The 17,672-nt window shown below is 44.2% G+C and overlaps 1 protein-coding gene across 2 annotated transcripts in view; it reads right to left on the bottom strand.

The window, feature by feature from the left end:
• Positions 1 to 17,672, bottom strand: part of Adamtsl3 (ADAMTS like 3) — a 276,853-nt gene that overhangs the window by 130,688 nt on the left and 128,493 nt on the right. For both annotated transcript variants that reach the window (XM_060367463.1, XM_060367462.1), the window contains exon 7: positions 6,567 to 6,693. In XM_060367463.1, coding sequence (XP_060223446.1) covers positions 6,567 to 6,693 — 127 coding nt within the window. The remainder of the gene's footprint in view (positions 1 to 6,566; positions 6,694 to 17,672) is intronic.

The raw sequence follows: 17,672 nt of genomic DNA, 5'->3' as shown, positions 1-17,672 counted from the left end.
TGAGGCAGCCATACCTGGCCCCGTTTCCAGTTCTGCCCTAGCCCCATCACTCTAAATCTTGAATGCATTTCACCTCATGCTCACTCAGCACACAGACCTGAAGCCAAACCATTCCAGCTACTCACGGGTTTCAAAACCTAAAGCAAGGCACTCCATTGCCTTGGGATTCTCTCTCCATTTGTCAGATGGGGAGGCATGACAGTATGTACCTGATAGGAGTAAATCGGAACATTAAAAAAAAAAAAGTGCCTGTTACAGAATAAACATGCAACCAGTGGAGGGAGGCTGTAGTGGCAGTGGCAGCAGCAGCGGCGGCAGCAGCAGCGACAGCAGCACCCTGGCAACTAATTAGACCCAGAACTTTCATCTGGATGATACATGTCATGTCTCTTGGGTAACACTGGAAGTTGTGGGTTTCCATTTCATTCAGGGCCCTTGGGATTTGTTGCTGTGGAGTTGTTGGTCCAAGTGGGCTTTTCACCTCTGTTCGGGTCAAGACAATACCCTCTCACTGAGAACATACCACGAGCCAGGAGTTGGATCAGGTGTGAAGGAGCCTGAAAGAGGCCTGACACACCAAAAGGGGATTTCGGTGTATTAATAACTGAGCTTAGCTCACAGCTATTGACAGTGGCAAGTACAAGTACAAATGTAACCAAAGAGCTTTCAGGACAAAGAGGCAACTTCACACCAATTCATTTTGGTGGGACATAGAACATTCCCCTGGCTCTTTCACCATCTCTGTGAAATCTTCTCATGAAAATGTTGGAGAACTATTTGGTATAAGATTTTAAGTCCCACTTTTCAACCCCACAGTCTATTTTTAAAACAATGCATAAGCTGCAGTTATATTTTTTTACAATTCCAGCCCTAGACGAGGTCTCAGAATGCCCCTGTGCTGACACTCTGACTGTGCAGATGAAAAAGCCAAGGTTTCAGTCACTGAAGCATCCTGCCTGTGCTTGCAACGGCTAGCAGCCAAGCTGAGGTTATTACAGCGGCCTTTGGAATCTAGGCAAAGCCTGTTGCGTAACACCATCCAGCACCACTGAAATCATAGTAGGAAGCTTAGAACCACGCCTGGCTGAGTGAGCACACTCATTAGTTCCATGTTAATTGAGCTCCGAGGGCGTGCTTGATACTGGCCCAGCCTTAGGAATAAAGTGGACTTCACAACACATGTGGTGCTGACTCTTGTAGAGCCTCGTTAGTGTGAGATGCAAGTCAAACACCAAGTAAAGTAAGTGCTTTCTTGAGCAAAGGCTCAGCAGGAACTAAACGAAGAAGAGATGGCTTCAGGCAGATTATCTGCTTGAAGCAAAAACTGAGAACCGGCCGGATAGCCATGCTAAGAAACTGAGGAAATGTATGTCAGGGTGTGAATGGGTTCATGCACCAAGTTAGAAAGGGCCCCTGGCATTCTAGAAGCATCCAGAAACCCAGCGTGATGGTACCTTAACACTCAAGAAGTAGAAGGCAGCAGAGGACGTTGTGGAGGTCAGAGGACAGGGGTTCTGGGAAGGGCTATGAATTTACCAGAAGTACATTATTTCACAAAGAAGTGAGATGCTCACGGTCTAGCTCCTTTGCTGTGGAAATATAGCCTATGACAATCCTTCTCAACAAGGTCCACGTGCCACTTTTCTCTTTTTTCTCTTCGTGGGGAGCTAGAAGATAGGCAGAAACATGCAAAGGAGCCAGACAGGAGCTAATTGCCAGTTCTAAGCTATTTGTTTTGTGTCACTTGTAGGTTTTGTGAATGGAAGGAGCCATCCCATTAAAAGCAGCAATGCCAAGGGAGTGGGGAGGGAGGGAGGGAGGCTGGAGAGAGTTCTATCCTAAAGAACTTTTGTGGGTGCAGTTCCCTGCACCCACAAGGTGGCTCACAACCATCCACAACTCTAGTTCCAGGGGCATCCAACACCCCCCTTCTGACCTGCACAGGCACTAGGCACCCACATGATGCACACATACATGCAGGCAGGAAAAACACACATACACATAAAACATATTTTTTTTCAAAAGCAACGAATGTGTTTGATTCTCCCTTCATCAGCCATGGATCCAGTGTCAGAGTTGTATCATCAGAACCTTGCCACAGAAAGATGAACAAGGCAGCAGAAGTGATGAGAAGAGGGAAGGATGAAAATCCGCTAGCAAACCCCTTATCTCAGATTCAGTCTTCTTCCCTGCCCCAAATTCCTGTTGAAGTTGTAGGTTACCATTGGAAATGGCCCTCAATGTGGCATTAGGAGGTGCGTGGTGAGAAAAACTCACACGCCTTACACCGTCAGGCAGCCTCATGGTCCACCCAGCCCAGAATGTGACACCAGGATGCCAATCGCATGGTCATCATCACGACATCCAAACTTGGCATTCCTGCTTGGCCCTAGCAACAACAAGCTTAGTTACTGCTTTGCACAGTGGCTTTATAGCCCAGAACTGACAAGCCAGGCTCCTTTACCTGCCTCTTCATGCCCTCAAGTGAATGAGACCAAAGGAAGGAAGGGACCAACCTGGAAGTCCCTCAGTGCAGGTCAAGACTCCCGATCCATGTGTTTGCCTCTGTGTTGCCGTTCTCATGTGAATTACTTCAACTTACTCCACACTATCCACGTACGTCAGAGCATCACAGTGTAACTGGTGAGGTGGCTCAGTGGTTAGGAGCACCGGCTGCTCATCATGAGGACCTGGGGTTGATACCCTGCACCCCCATGGCAGCTCACAGTCACTCTTCACTCCAGTTCTGAGGGATCTGACATCCTTTTCTGACCTCTGTGGGAACTGCATGCATGTGATGCACAGATATACAGGCAATCGAAACATCCCATACACACAAAATATTTTAAAAGAATTTTTTAAACAACCCATTATTTAAATACAAGCAAACAAAAGCAAAAAAAATTACATTGTATCTCACACATGTAAAGAATTATTAGTCAACTAAAATATTAGTCATTTAGATGTTTAAGGTTGATTTTTAGGTTATTGTGTGTGACCTCCTGAGAGGACAGAAGAGGGCCTTGGATCCCCTGGATCTGGAGTTACAAACAGATGTAAGCTTCCAGATGTGGGTGCTGGGAACCAAACTCAGGTCCTCTGCAAGAACAGCAAATGCTCTTAACCACTGAGCCGTCTCTCCAGCCCTATCATTGAAAACATCTTGCATAATTATTGTTTGGTACTCAAGACCACCGGAGTTTTCTCCCTTGGAACCTGAGTGGCTTCCAGCTTCTTTTCCAACATGCAAATCTATTTATGCTGGTTGTTAGTTCAGTCCCTGCCCGAGTCCGAACAGGAAATTGGTGTGTTGGATCTGGATTCGTTTCTGATTTTTCTCATAGCTAAGGCTTTGGCTCCAGGCTCTTACACCTTGTGTCTGCCTCGCTGCACGATGGAGCTGATATCCTGTGTGCAGCCCTCTGCACTTTATCCAGTACGAGGCTGTGCCAATAGCCTCTCATAGCCATGTCTTGACTCAAGGAGAGTCCCAGGGAAGGCAGGAATGATTGCTTGGCAAAGTCTTGGGCTTAGGAGCTACGTGGACCCCGCAGGCCTCAGCGATGCACGCTCAGGGGAGCCATGGCTTCGTTTCCCACATTTCTTTCACACAAAGTGTGATTATAGGGAAGTGCTTCCATATGGCCTAGGGAGCTCCCAGCCAAACTGGCTTCAGCTGGCCAGTTTCACAGCCACGGCAGACAGGATGGGGCCACCAAGAGAAAGCATCAAGAACACAAAACACCGCACTCTCGTGTAAGCATGCTACCTTTTAGCTTTGGCACATGGGCTTCCGAGTGGACGCAATGCCAGCGTTTACCACATCACTCAGACCTGATTGCAGAGGATCTGCCTAAGCACTCTGGCTCTCTTTCCCGTACAGAAATTGGGCAAAAAAAAACCAAACAAACAAACAATAAAAAAAAAACCATTAGATACTTTCAGGATTGTTCACCAACAGCATCCCAAGTGGGCAGAGAGATCTGGGGGGCTTGCTGGACAGCCAGCTTAAAGGCAAGCTCCCAGGTCAGTATGAGCCTCTGTCATGGGGAATAAGGTAGAGGATGACCAAGCAGGACTTCTAAAGTCCTCTCGCTCAGCAGACATATGCCCAGGTGGTTGCTTGTACCTGCACACACATGTACAGGCACATCAACATATCGTACACAAACAAAAGGAAAAAAAGAAGAAAAGAAAACCAGAACCACAAATCCAGGGCTTAGACAGGCACACATGGGTTTTCCTGGAGGAAAAAAAAAAAAAAAAAAAAAACACTTAACTTAAAGAAAATGTTTTATTAGCTGTTTGAGAATTTCATACATTGTATTTTGATCATGTTCATCCTTTCATCAAATCCTCCTAGATCCACCTCCTCAGACTCATTTCTACCCAACTTTGTGTCCTCATTTTTGTTTGTTTGTTTTGGTGTTTGGTTTGGGGGACAGGGTTTCTCTGTGTAGCCCTGGCTGTCCTCGAACTCACAGAGATTCGCTTGCCTTTGCCTCCCTGAGTGCTGGGATTACAGACTTGTCCCGGTTGTATCCTCAAGTTTTTTAAAGCAATCAAATATTTTAATAGATGCTCAAATGGATCTATACTCTGCAAGTTGACAGTCAATAAGAGGAGAAGAAAGAGGACAAAGAACGGGAAAAAAGAAGGAGAGACAGGGAGGAAGGAAGGATGGAGAGAGAGAGGCAGGAAGCTCAAGACGTAAACCGAAAGAGAAGGGGAGGAAGAATTTCATCAAACGTGGGCACAAGGGGCTGTGGGTGGCTGTCAGTAAAATACTGGCCACACAAGTGTGAGAACCCTAGTTCAGATCCCCAGCGCCCAAACCCAGCATGGTGACCCACAGCAGCCTTCTCAGCATTTGGGGGATACAGACAGCCACATCCTGGGGCTCATTGGCCAGCTAGCCTAGATGAACTGGTGAGCTTCAGATTTAGTGAAGGACCATATCTCAAACACTAAAAGCAGTCAAGGAAGACACGTGATGACAACCTCTGGCCTCCACGAGCATGGGCACACAGCTGGATGTACACACCCACAGGGACATGAACATAGGCTGCATACACATACAACGGGACACTGACGAGAAGGCCCCTTACGCTAACACAACATTCCATCCTGTGTCCCTTTCCATTTCAGGACCTCTTCCCCATACTCCCCACCCCCACCCCCCAAAACACACACACAAAACAGATAAATGCTTTCAGAAAACTGGCTTCTGTTCCAGTTCAATTAGAATGGTCTTGGTGTCTAATTTCATCAGACTCTGATAAAAACAAAGTCTTCTCTGATGAATTTTCAAGCCGTTGAAGGCCAGTCTCCTCAACTGAGGAATAAATAAGACCCTAACTTTATGGAAAAATTTAAGGATAGGAAAATTTAAGGATAGAGAACAAGAAACAATAAAAATGGGGCCTGAGAAATGGCTCCATAGTTAAGATCATTTACAGCCCTTGTGCCCACGTTTGATGAAATTCTTCCTCCCCTTGCAGAGGACCACACTCAATTCCCAGTGTCCACACGACAACTCACAAATGTTTGTAACTCTAGTTACAGGACCTCATGCTCTCTCTCTGACTTTCATGGCTCTGGCAGGCACATGTTACATGTATGTTCATTCAGGCACATGCACGCGTAAAACAGAAATAAATATTTCAAAAATAGAATAGTAGAAAATAAAACCATAGAAGCGCTAGCAGAAGGTGTGCATGAATATTCTCTCTTCTTCAAAGTCACAACAAGCTCCTACCTGGAGGCTAACTTCAGCCTGCAGCTTATTTATTTCAAATTAAGTTTGGAACATAGCCACATCTGTCTTTTCTGTTGGTGCTATTATAGGACAATGGTTTTGAGTGGCCAGGACAGAGATGTTATGTCCTGCAAAGCTTAACGGAGTCACTAACTAGCCATTAACACATATGGCTGACCCCTGAAAATTAAAGAGAGACATTACTGAAATGAGAAAATAAAACGTCTGAATAAATACAGCTTCGAAAGCATTGCTTCCACAATACAAGCAAAATTAAAGCCAAATAACAGACCAAAAACTACATTTGAAATAGGTATGACAGACCAAAGTCCAGTATTCCTGATACACAAAGTTAATAGCAATAAAAATTAAGAAATAGTATAGGAGATAAATGGCTTCGATAGATAACTGAAAATAAAAAAAAATAAATAAAATAAACACTATGTAATTTTCTAACTTTTTAACAATCAAAAGAAGACAAAGAAAATGAAATTATGACCCCAGTTTACCTGAAAAATATTTTAGGCTATTTATAAATTGACTGCCAGATATTTAAAAAATAGCAAGATTTTGTAATGGAGCTAGCTCAAAAAAAAAGGGGGGGGGACCTTTAAAGACTCGTAGGAAACCAATTTGATGTGCTCTTTTAAGGGAAAAAATTGAAAAAAAGAAAAACTTTCATTTTTCAAAAAGGAATTTGACCTTCTGAAAACTGGCCAAAGTTGATTCCACCCGGACGAGTTCAGCATTAGAAAGACAGATAACACAGCTTGTTTACGGTAAAGCTGAACCAGGTTTCCAAACTTACTTTTCTCAGGAGACAGATGCATCTTGGCCTGGCCCCGCACCAGCCTGCAGGTGGAGCCGTCGCCGGCACACACCCCACAGTTGTCCTCCTTGGCATCGCTTCCCAGCTGTCTGTCACAGCCCACGGCCTGTGAGGAAAGAGAGCGGAAGACATCTCGCTTAGGATGCTATCGACTGGCTCCATTTTGTGAGTGTGACTGACGGGATATCATCTTAGAGTCTAAGACCATTTACGCGATTCCTACCCAAGGCCCCAGACGGAAGCTGTCTCCCTGCAGCCTTACTCTCCTTTAGCTCTATTTCAGATATCCGTACACAGCTCTCTCTGACCCCCTCTCCTTCCTGTGAGACACTCTCTAGTAGCCCAGATAGCCCTGAATTTGCTGTGCAGCTGAGGCTCTGTGACGCTGGGCAAGTCCTGTGCCAACTAAGCTACATTCCCAGCTCTGATTCCTACCCACTCCGTTCCCTCCACTTCTACTTTTGCCCCGGACTCGCATTTCTTGCTCCCAATGTCTATGCCTCAGGCTGAGAGTCTCTTTGTGCTTTGCTTCATGGCAGAAAAATCTACAGAGGAATCCCCATCTGTAGTTGCGTCTCTATTTATTCATCACCAGCTGCTCTTGCACCTGTGCTGCCACCTCTGTGTAACTATGCCCATGTGTCCACGGATGATCTTGAGGAGAAGAACAAGGAGCTGTGTCCCACGTGAAAGAGATTTTACCGTTACCTTTCTGTGTGCCTATGCCTGTGTGTGTGTGTTATTGAAACCCTCCTTACAGGAGAAGGGCTGTGTTCTGTGTTTCTTCTCATTTTCACAAATCGGACTTTTGCATAAAGTGTGCCCAGTGAAATGCAAATGAAAACGACCCTGAGATTTCACCTTACACCCATCAGAATGGCCGAGATGAAAAACTCAAATGACAACACATGTTGGAGAGGTTGCAGAGAAAGGGGAACCTTCCTCCATTGCTGGTGGGAATGTAAACTGGTACAACCACTTTGGAAGTCAATCTGGCGCTTTCTCAGACAATTAGGAATAGTGCTTCCTCAAGACCCAGCTATATCACTGCTAGGCATATACCCAAAATTTGCTCAAGTACACAATAAGGACATTTGCTCAACCATGTTTGTAGCAGCTTTATTTGTAATAGCCAGAGCCTGGAAACAACCCAGATGTCCATCAACGGAGGAATGGATACAGAAATTGTGGTATTTTTACACAATGGAATACTACTCAGCAATCAAAAAGGAGGAAATCATGAAATTTGCAGGCAAATGGTGGGATTTAGAAAAGATCATTCTGAGTGAAGTATCCCAGAAGGAGAAATACAAACATGGACTATACTCGCTTATACAGACCTAAAAGATATGATAAACATAATGAAATCTATACACCTAAAGAAGATAATCAAGAAAGCAGACACGGGGTATGATGATCTATCCTCATTTAGAAAAACAAATGGGATATGCATTGAACATATGACAGGAGTCTACTGCAGAAAGCATCTGAAAGACTCTACCTAGCAGTGCTCCAAAGTAGATACTAAGACTCATAACCAAACCTTCAGCAGAGTGCAGGGAATCATATGAAAGAAGGGGAGCTTGATGAGGAAAGGATAGGAGCTCCACAAGGACCAAACATATCTGGGCACAGGGTCTTTTCTGAGATGGACACTCAACCAAAGACCATGAGAGGATAAAACCTAGAACCTCTGCTCAGATGTGACCCGTGATAGCTCAGTAATCAATTGGTTTCCCATAGTAAGGGGAACAAGAACTATGTCTAACAGGAACTCAATGACTGGCTCTTTGACCTTCCCACCCCCCAAGGGAGGAGCAGTACTGTTAGGTCACAGAGGAGGACTTTGCAGCCAGTCCTGAAAATACCTGACAAAAGGGAGTCATATGAAAGGGGAGGAGGTCCTCCCCTATCAGTGGACTTGGAAAGGGGCAGGGAGGAGATGAGGGAGGGAGGGTGGGATTGGGGAGGGAATGAGGGATACAGCTGGGACACAGAATTAACAAAATGTAACTAATGAGAAAAATAAAATAAAAAAAAAAGTGTGCCCAGTGATGCTAATAATTTATCTAATAATTTATCTCTAATAATTTATCTCTACTTCCCACAGTCACCCGACTTCATAGACAGGCCTGACATTGTAGTACAGGGACTGTGAGGACAAGACAGTCGTGACAAATCCTGACTCGCCCCCCACACCTTTCAAAATATGGATGTGGGGCAAGTCAGACACCCAGAGACTCATTTTCCCCAACAGCAAAGCAGAGATAAAGATGCCAGTGTGGTTTCACAAAGGGTCTAGCAAGAGGTGAAGGAGGAATGTTTTGTTAAAACCAGCACCGTGATCAGACGATTCTAGAGAGTTCTAAAAAGGGGTCGATTTGACGGTTTCTGTTGTCAGCTTCAGACTCCAGGAGCCAGTACGCTACAGTTGGCAGAGCCGTCAAATCACTCTGTGCTCCAGGTGCTGAAGAGAAAAGAGCGACTGGACGGAGTTCAAACCACATCTATAGAAGGGGTCTTTCCAAAATGTTGGTGTTGAAGGGAAGGAGAGAGACGGAATGAAAATCCCAAGAGTGAGACAGGAAACGTTCCAGGGAAATGAGGGAATAGCTATGCTTTGAGCTGTGTTCCGTCCCACCCCAGGATGCCAGGAGTAAAGGGTCGACACGGGTTCTGTGTAATCACAAGCGGTGAAATCGACAGCCTGCAGCCTTATTTAGTTCAATGGGAGAATTGTAGTGGGTACTAAGTTATTGGACGGGCAGCTGGAGTCCATAACCCTTATTCCCCTTTCACCCTGATAATATGACTTTAAAGATATATTTGTGATCACTGATTTTTTTTTAAATCTGTCTGTGTGTGAATGAGTGTTCATGTATGAATCCCCATATCAGGGAACACACGTGTGAGAGCACAGCTGGCTGTGAATTTCCAGGACTCCTCCTATGCCTGCCTCCCCAGGGCTGAAACTGTAGGTGCATGCTGCTGTACCCCACTTTAGTTCTGAGTTTCTGAACTCAGCCCCTTGTGCTTACACGGCAAGTGCCTCACCCACCAGCCCTAGAATGGTGCTGATTTTCACTGGATGCTTACCACATGCCTGGCATCATGCCACAAATGTTGCCCCATGCTCTTTCACTTCTCCGCAACAATCTTATTATATAGGTGAGACCTTTTGCCTCCGCCTGGCAAATAAGGACTTGCTCTGCACATGGCTGAAGCTAAGGCTTGTCCCCACGGCCCAGAGAGCACATGGCGTGCCACGCCTTCATGCACCTTCGCTCTCAGCAGAAAGACAAGGAGGGTCCCTGTTACAGAGGACTTTATATGAATATTTACAAGCACATGTGGAACAGCTTAAGGGTGATTGATTCTGGAAACATGCTTGCATGGTTGGGATCCGACCAGTGAGTAACTGTGTTCGAGAAACTTTCCCCACGGGGAATAATTCCGCCATGAAATTATAGACATCGTCTTCCTGGGCCAAGCTCTGTCCTCGCGTGTCACTGTCCCTGAGAGCTTTGAATTTCCTGAGGGTGAGAGTCACCCTCTCTGTGTTCATCCAGGAAGGGTGTGTGCTGAAGGGCTAGGATGGGCTTAGTTTGAAGAGTGTTTGGGGCTTTGCAAAGTCTTAGGCAATCGAATCCCTCCCAAGCATTTGTATTTGCTTCCTAATTTTTTTTTAAAGTTAAAATTCATCCAAATCTTACAGCCAAACAAAGCATGTGAAAACATCACAGAAAAATGATATTTGAAAAGAAGGTCTGATTGCCCCGTGATTCATCAAGCATAAGCCTGGAGCTGACTTGACACTGAGGCACACTGAACTCTGGCTTTCTAGACCTTCCACAGTGCAAAACAAGCGACTCCTAACATATCATCTGAAGTGTTTTCAACTTCCGTGACGCCTCCCCATGCCAAGATACCCAATTACAGTGATTTATAAACTATTAACTGATAAACCCATCAGGCGTATTAACGTCAATTAAATTATCCTTTTCCACAACGCCAAGCGTAAAAACGTAAATCAACAAGAGAAGATTCTTATCTTGTAGCAAACTTAATGAGACAAGTTAAAAGTTGCACGACACGGGATAACACAAGCACACAGTTTAAATATCTGAGCAGTGGTTTTTGGAAGGCACGGTCATTTATAAAAAGAACTTCAGCAAAGGCTATTGCAAAGTTCAGGCAGGTGGAGTTTAAGTAGGTGCCATTAATCCAAATTAAGCAAAATGTGAGTTTTCCAGAGAAACCAATTTTAATCCTTCAAGAACCAAACAGTTTTGGGATGAGTTTTTGCTTGGTGTCTCTGAAAATTATATTTTTACTTTAGGGAAAATTTGCAGTCGAGCTGGCACCTAATTAGAAGCCGTACTCCTACTGACCAGTGTCCCTGGTCCTGGAAGGTGTCCTGCACATGACTGGAGGGAAAAAAGTCATCACCAGTATCACACAGCTACACACCCTGTGACGTGCAAGAGCAACCCATTTGCGAGATATACGTGTAGCAGCGGCACAAATATTAATCAATCCATTTTTTTAGATTAAACTGAAAGCCTGTTCCATGAGATGGAACCCATATCTGAAACTGCCAAAGTGGCCAAGAACCTGAGACTAGATAGGTCCTGAGCCCTGGGGGAAAACCTACTGAGATTGTTCTGCTAAAGGAACATAGCAGGAAAATGACTCCTGCTGCCAAGTGGCTATACCCATAGATCAGTGACTTACTCAACCCTTGTCAGAGAAGCTGCTTCTTACACGGAAATTAACACAGAGACCCATCACTGGAACTTTCCAAGAGCAGAAATCCTGATGATCAACGTTGGCAAGTGGCATTAGCAAGGAGCAACGTTTGATGGCTTTAAGCCACTGACTTTGGAGGGCTGTTGGTTTCTCACACAGGAGTGCAATCCACTCATTCTTTTTTTTTTTCTTTTTAAGATTTTATTTATTTATTTTTACATATATGAATGCTCCATTTGCACGTACGCCTGCACACCAGCAGAGGGCACCAGATCTCATTATAGATAGTTGTGAGCCTCCATGTGGTTGCTGGGAATTGAACTCAGAAACTCTGGAAGAGTAGACAGTGCTCTTAACCTCTGAGCCAGCTCTCCAACTGCAATCCAGCCGTTCTAAAACCAAGTTGGTAACATGCGTTTTGTTTGTTTGTTTACTTGCTTGTTTTTTAGAACTGGAAGTTTCATGTTAAAATCCAAATTTCTACCTTTTTTTTTTCCAAGAGAAATAAAGAAACAAATAAAACCTCCAAAGTGCTTATATTTCCGTTCCACTTTCAGTGTAATCAAAAGTGATAGAAGCTGCAAGGCTATACATAATTTAGCTCAACATGAGAAAGTTTGAAAAGCCAATGACCTCACGGTGGGAAAACTGTAGGAGGTATTAAATTATTGGAGGCGTAGCAGAATCCAATGACTTCTGTGAACTTTCACCCTGAGCTTATATTCTCTGGTTCACAACAGTGCCCATTGCACACTCTGACCAGGTCTGAACAGTCCTGCACGACTGTGTGTGTGCGTACATGTGTGTCTTTGAGTCTGAACCTATGCTACTGAGCTATCTATTTACAAGTCATCTGCTGTACTGACTGCCCTTTTCTGAATCACCTCCCATTTTCTTTCTTTTTATTAATTAATTCAATTTACATCTCGGTCATAGCCCCTCTCTCCTCTCCTCCCAGTCCCACCCTCCCTCCCGTATCCCTTCTCTCCTGTTCTTTAGGATAATGGAGCCTTCCTACACACCTCCTATTTTCAATTAAACTTTAGCAGCACGGTGCAGTGGCCCACGCCTGTAATCCCAGCACTCAGGGCGGCAGAGGCAGGTGGATCTCTGTGAGTTTGAGGCCAGCCTCATCTACAAAGCGAGTCCAGGACAGCCAAGGCTGTCTTGAAAAACCAAACCAAACGAACAAACAAAAACAAGCAAAATAAAACCTTTAGCTTTACAAAGAACCAGAGGAAAAATATCACGAGCTGCTGTGCAAGGCAGGCAGGTACCTTTGGGAGAAAATTGTCTGCCTTAAGCAGCTCCTCAGTTGCCTTTCTTTTTAAATTCACAGAGAATGAATCAAGGTCACCTAGCCACTCCCAACTTATTCTTTTCCGCAACCCAGAGTAAGCTTGGCTGATTATAATGCTGAACTGAGCACGCTGCAAAACATTCCTGTTTGCCATCTTCCTTTTGGGGACACATATGTTATGACTGCAAACTAAGCATGACCAAAAACGTGTCTAACATCTTTCCTTCTTGAAATATATCCCTATACTGAGCCTGCTCCGTCATTTTCTAGCTATGTGCACTCATCTGAGTGTTTGTATACCCTTAAGATTCAAAATGTTTTAAAGTCTTGATCCCCATAGTGATAATATTTGGGATGGGGTCTCTAAGGGGGGATTGGGTCATGAGGGTAGGACCCACGAGAGTGGATTAATGCCCCTAAAAAACAGGCCCGGGGCCCCTTTCTTTCTCTTACAACAGGTGAGGTCACAGCTATCTGAAAACTAGGGAACCGGCTCTCGTTGGACAGCAGAGTTTCCAGTGCTATGCTCTAGAACTTCCAGCACGTTTCTGCTGTCTATGAAATCCACTCTGGGGCACTTTGTTACAGCTCACCCTGACTGACACCCTCCAGGAGGTTACCTCCCTCTGAATGCCCATTCTCCTTCCAAACAAAGCACCTATGTAGTCTCCATTTGGGTAGGAACTATACCTGCCTCCTTGGATGATGATGAGCTAATGAGTTAAGGTACTTGGGTGATGCCCAATCCCCAGGAGACACCCAGAGTCACTTGTTATTTTTATCAATTTCTATTATACATTTTTATAACAAATTATTTTTATTTTAAAAATTTATTAACTGAGTGTGGTGGTGCACACCTTTAGTCCCAGCACTGGGGGAGGCAGAGGCAGGTGGATTTCTGTGAGTTCAAGGCCAGCCTGGTCTGCAATGCAAATCCAGGACAGCCAAGACTACACAGAAAAACTCTGATTCAAAAACAAACAAACAAAAATTATTATTATTTTGTGGGGGTGTTTCGTTTGTGTGTATGTCTGTGCAACATTTGTGTACACTACCTGAGGAGGTCAGAGGAGGGTTTAGGACAGAAACTGGAGTTACAGACAGTTGTGAGCTACCATGTGGGTACTGGGACTCGAACCCAGATCCTGCAGAAGAGCAATCAGTGCTTTTAACTGCTGAGCCATCTCTCCAACCCCTCGTAAATTGTTTTATCACACATTCCAAGTGACTTCATCTACCTAGATGCCAGGAAATTTGATAAACGTAAATAAGAAATCAAACACGGTGCTAAAGAGCTGCTTCAGCAGTTAAGAGCATGGGTACTTTTTCGAAGGACCCAAATTTGATTCCCAGCACCCTTGTCCAGCTGGTCACAACCACCTGCAGAGGGTCTAAAGCCTCCTGGTCTCTGAGGGCACATGTACACACACACACACATCTTGAGGAGGAGAAGGAGGAAGAGGAGGAAAACAACAAACTTGATCTGCAGAGTTGCCGGGCAGATATCAGAGGCAGAAGCAGATTTCATTCAGCGAGGCCCATGGTGAGACTGTGTCATGCTGTCTGCTTTCCCAGGCTAATGCAAAGCTGTTCCCAAGAGCACTGTGACATGTTCTTTTAAATGAGAAAATTGTAAACACACTTGCAAAAATTATTGCCTGTGCCAAATAGTCATCAGGGCTCTCTTCAGTGATCCCGAGGCCAGCAGAGTGAATCACAGTCTACTCTCTTCCCCTGACACCCGCCATCACACTGTACAAAAAGAGAATTGATGCGGCTGTTATCCCGTGGAAGGAAAGATACTAAATTCTACTGGGAAATGCCTGCATTTTTACGCAGATGCCTGCACTCACCTTACACAATAAAGCCAGACATTACCCCTCGCTGCAGCAAAGAACGGGCTTGTTCTCCTGAATTCACAAAAGCACGCATGAGGCACTCACTAGTATCCTGCAGACCTCTTCAGATGCTGAGAGTTGCTGGAGTTAGATAATAAAGGGGGGCCTTGGACAGTGAGTACCAAGAGGCCAGGGAAAGTGAAGTCAGGTTGACTGAAGGCAGCCTGGGTGACAGCTGTCTGGAATGTTGTTTGAAACTGGACTTTTTAGAAAAGGACTGACAAGGAGCAGCCACAGGGTCCTCAGCCAGCTCAGATGCTCATCCTGCATCACAGGAAGTGACCCACAGTAAATGCAACTCCAATTAAGGATCTTGCGATTAACTATCCTGGGAATAATAGTACGTGTTTTGATTTTAGTTCAAAAGAAGACATGGAAATAGATGAGAACCTAAGGTAAAAAACAGAGGCATGACAACTTGGCGGACTCACAAGGAAGAGGCATGGAGGCTTGACTATCAATCACAAGAAGCCAGAAGAGAGAGGTGTTGTGATGTGTAAAGATGATGCGGAGAAGAAACAGATCCCGTTGATCCTTATTTGGGACGTCCGGCTTCTAGACTGTGAGAGAAGATGTGTCTACTGTTTCAAGCTCTCAGCTTTGAGGCAGTCTGTGACGGTATGCACGGGAAACTAATAAAGCTTGCTACCCACCAGAGCCTCTTCCAACCATGTCCCAGGCTCTACTCAGCTGACAACAGTCTATCTCCTTGACCAGTCTATCTCCTTGCCCCTCTTGAATCCACTCGAACACTTTGCACTGTTAGCCTTCCTTGCACAGCTCTCTCCCACCCTTCTCTTGCTCATGGTCTCTACACTAAACAGAAGTCTGTTGCACACTTTCTTCCTCTTCAGTGACAAGGCCACTTCAGCGACTCTGCTCTTATCACTCTGTACCCAGGGATGCTGGACCAAATGCTAGGGTCTTACGATTGCCCCAGAAGGTCTAAAATTTTGTTCCAATGTGTTTATACACAGGTGTACCAAGCTCATCTCACCTTTTACCCATACATCTCGTTCTCACCTAATGTTTTCTGTCTTCCCCTATGGCCTCGCTAGTCTACTCACTGACCCTTTCACTCTCCACATTGATTCAAACATCTGGTCCTATAGGATCTGTTTGCTCACCTCTGAAGTTTTCTCCCCTTCTTCATTCATCCTACCCACTGTTTGACTCTGCAGCTCTTCAGAGTCCAAAGTTGACCTTCCATTGATTTCCCAGATCCTGCCCCCTCCAACTATTCTGGCACACTACCACTGAAGTGACCTTTCTACAGACAAGCCCGCCTGAGCTATTTCTTAGAGAATTCCCCAGTGGCTCTTCTCACAACTCTCAGGAAAAGTTAACAACTGGTTTCTTTCCATGCACACTCATGGCCCCATCTTCTTTCTCAAGCACACCTCACCTCAGCCCCATAGAACAATCACACGCCCTTACACAGCCTGATGCTGCCTACTTATTTTGTACACCATAAGCCACTCCTTGTCTTTGTTTATTTAACTTGTTCTCAACTTGTCAAAACCTCAGTTTCTAATATCAGCTCATCTAGAGTAATTTCCTGAAGCCTGGACTAATCCCTTACCCCACTGCTGATGTTCAAACCCAGGGCCTTGCATGTTAGGAACATGCTGTACCATGGAGCTCAACCCTAACCATCTAAGTCACCTTTAACAATAATAGGTTCATTTGAGTACAAAAGTAATGCATGCCATCAGCAAAAAGTTGGAAGAAAATCAGTATAACCCCACAGTCCGGTGGTGACGATTATTATTCAGCAGAGAGGCCCCAGGGTGGGCTCTTTGCAATAGAAGAAAATCATGGACAGTGTGTGATGCAGGAGAATGGAGCAGGAAGCCTTGACCATGGGAAGATTTGTCAACAGAAAGAGTTAGGTAAGATGGAGCAGGGCAGGCAGAATATGAAGAGAGATTGGCAGACAGCTAGAGGATACTGTAGTCATAACTTCATGAAGATTTTTTCTGTTTTTATTTACATTTGTGATAGGTATATTTGTTTTACGAAGGATGCTAATATGGGCTTAGAATTTTTGTATATAAATATGCAGTTCTTCTACTGCAATCTGTTGACTGTCTTCTGTCCGTTGCCCCTTTCTCAGAGATCACTCAGCTTACTATGGACTTACTCGTAGGCTTTCTACTATGATCCACTGATCCATTTATTTATTCTTGTGCTAGTATCTTGCTGATCTGATTTCTGTCACTTTATCCTGAGTTTTGAGGTTGTATAATGTCAGTCCTCCAACTTTGCTCGGCTCTTTCAATATCACGGCATATCCTTTTGGGGATGCTAATGTAAGTGGAATTGTGTTTTCAACAATTGTAAGTCCATCCTGCTGTATATCGTTGAAGTCACTAACTTTTTTGTATAGCAAAACTATTTATATATACTCTATTACTTTTAATTAATTATTATTTCCAGGAGGTTTTCTTTGTTATTCAACATATACAATCAAATAATGTGTAAACAAAGATAATTTTAGTTTTTCTCAATCAGCATATCTTATCTTGTCTTTTATTACCAGTCTGTTGAAAGCAGAGACAGGGTTTAGGGTGCATCTTTGCCTTATTCCTAATCTTAGCAAGAACGTTTCTTTCATTAAGAATGACATTAAGTCAAATGTGGTGGCACACGCCTTTAATCCCAGCTCCTGGAAGGTAGAAACAGACTGATCTCTGCGAGCTCAAGGCTAGCCTGATCCACACAGTAAATTCCAGACCAGTCAGGACTACACAGTGAGACCCTGTCTCAAAATATATGTTGTACTTATAATTTTTAAAAAAAATATTCATTATGAAATGGTGGGAATTCTCTCAGTTTCCTGAAAGTTCTGTTTTAACCTTTTCTATCATGAAGTTATATTTGGTTAATATTTTTCTACATCTGTTCCTATCATGATGGCTCTTCTTTAGCATGTGGATATGACGGATTATAGTAATTGATTTTTGAATGCTGAGTGAGCTTCGGATATCTGGAATAAATGTTATTGGCTGTGTTTCTACACATTGTTGAGTTTGGTTTATTAATATTTGTTGAGATTTCTGTATATGTGCTCATGGAAGAATGAATTTAGATCTCCATTTCTATTTTCTGAAAGAGATCATAAAGGATTGGTATAAA

The sequence above is a fragment of the Meriones unguiculatus genome, chromosome 14 (genome assembly GCF_030254825.1).
Source record: "Meriones unguiculatus strain TT.TT164.6M chromosome 14, Bangor_MerUng_6.1, whole genome shotgun sequence".
Lineage (NCBI taxonomy): Eukaryota > Metazoa > Chordata > Mammalia > Rodentia > Muridae > Meriones > Meriones unguiculatus.
This window is presented reverse-complemented; position numbering and strand designations above follow the sequence as displayed.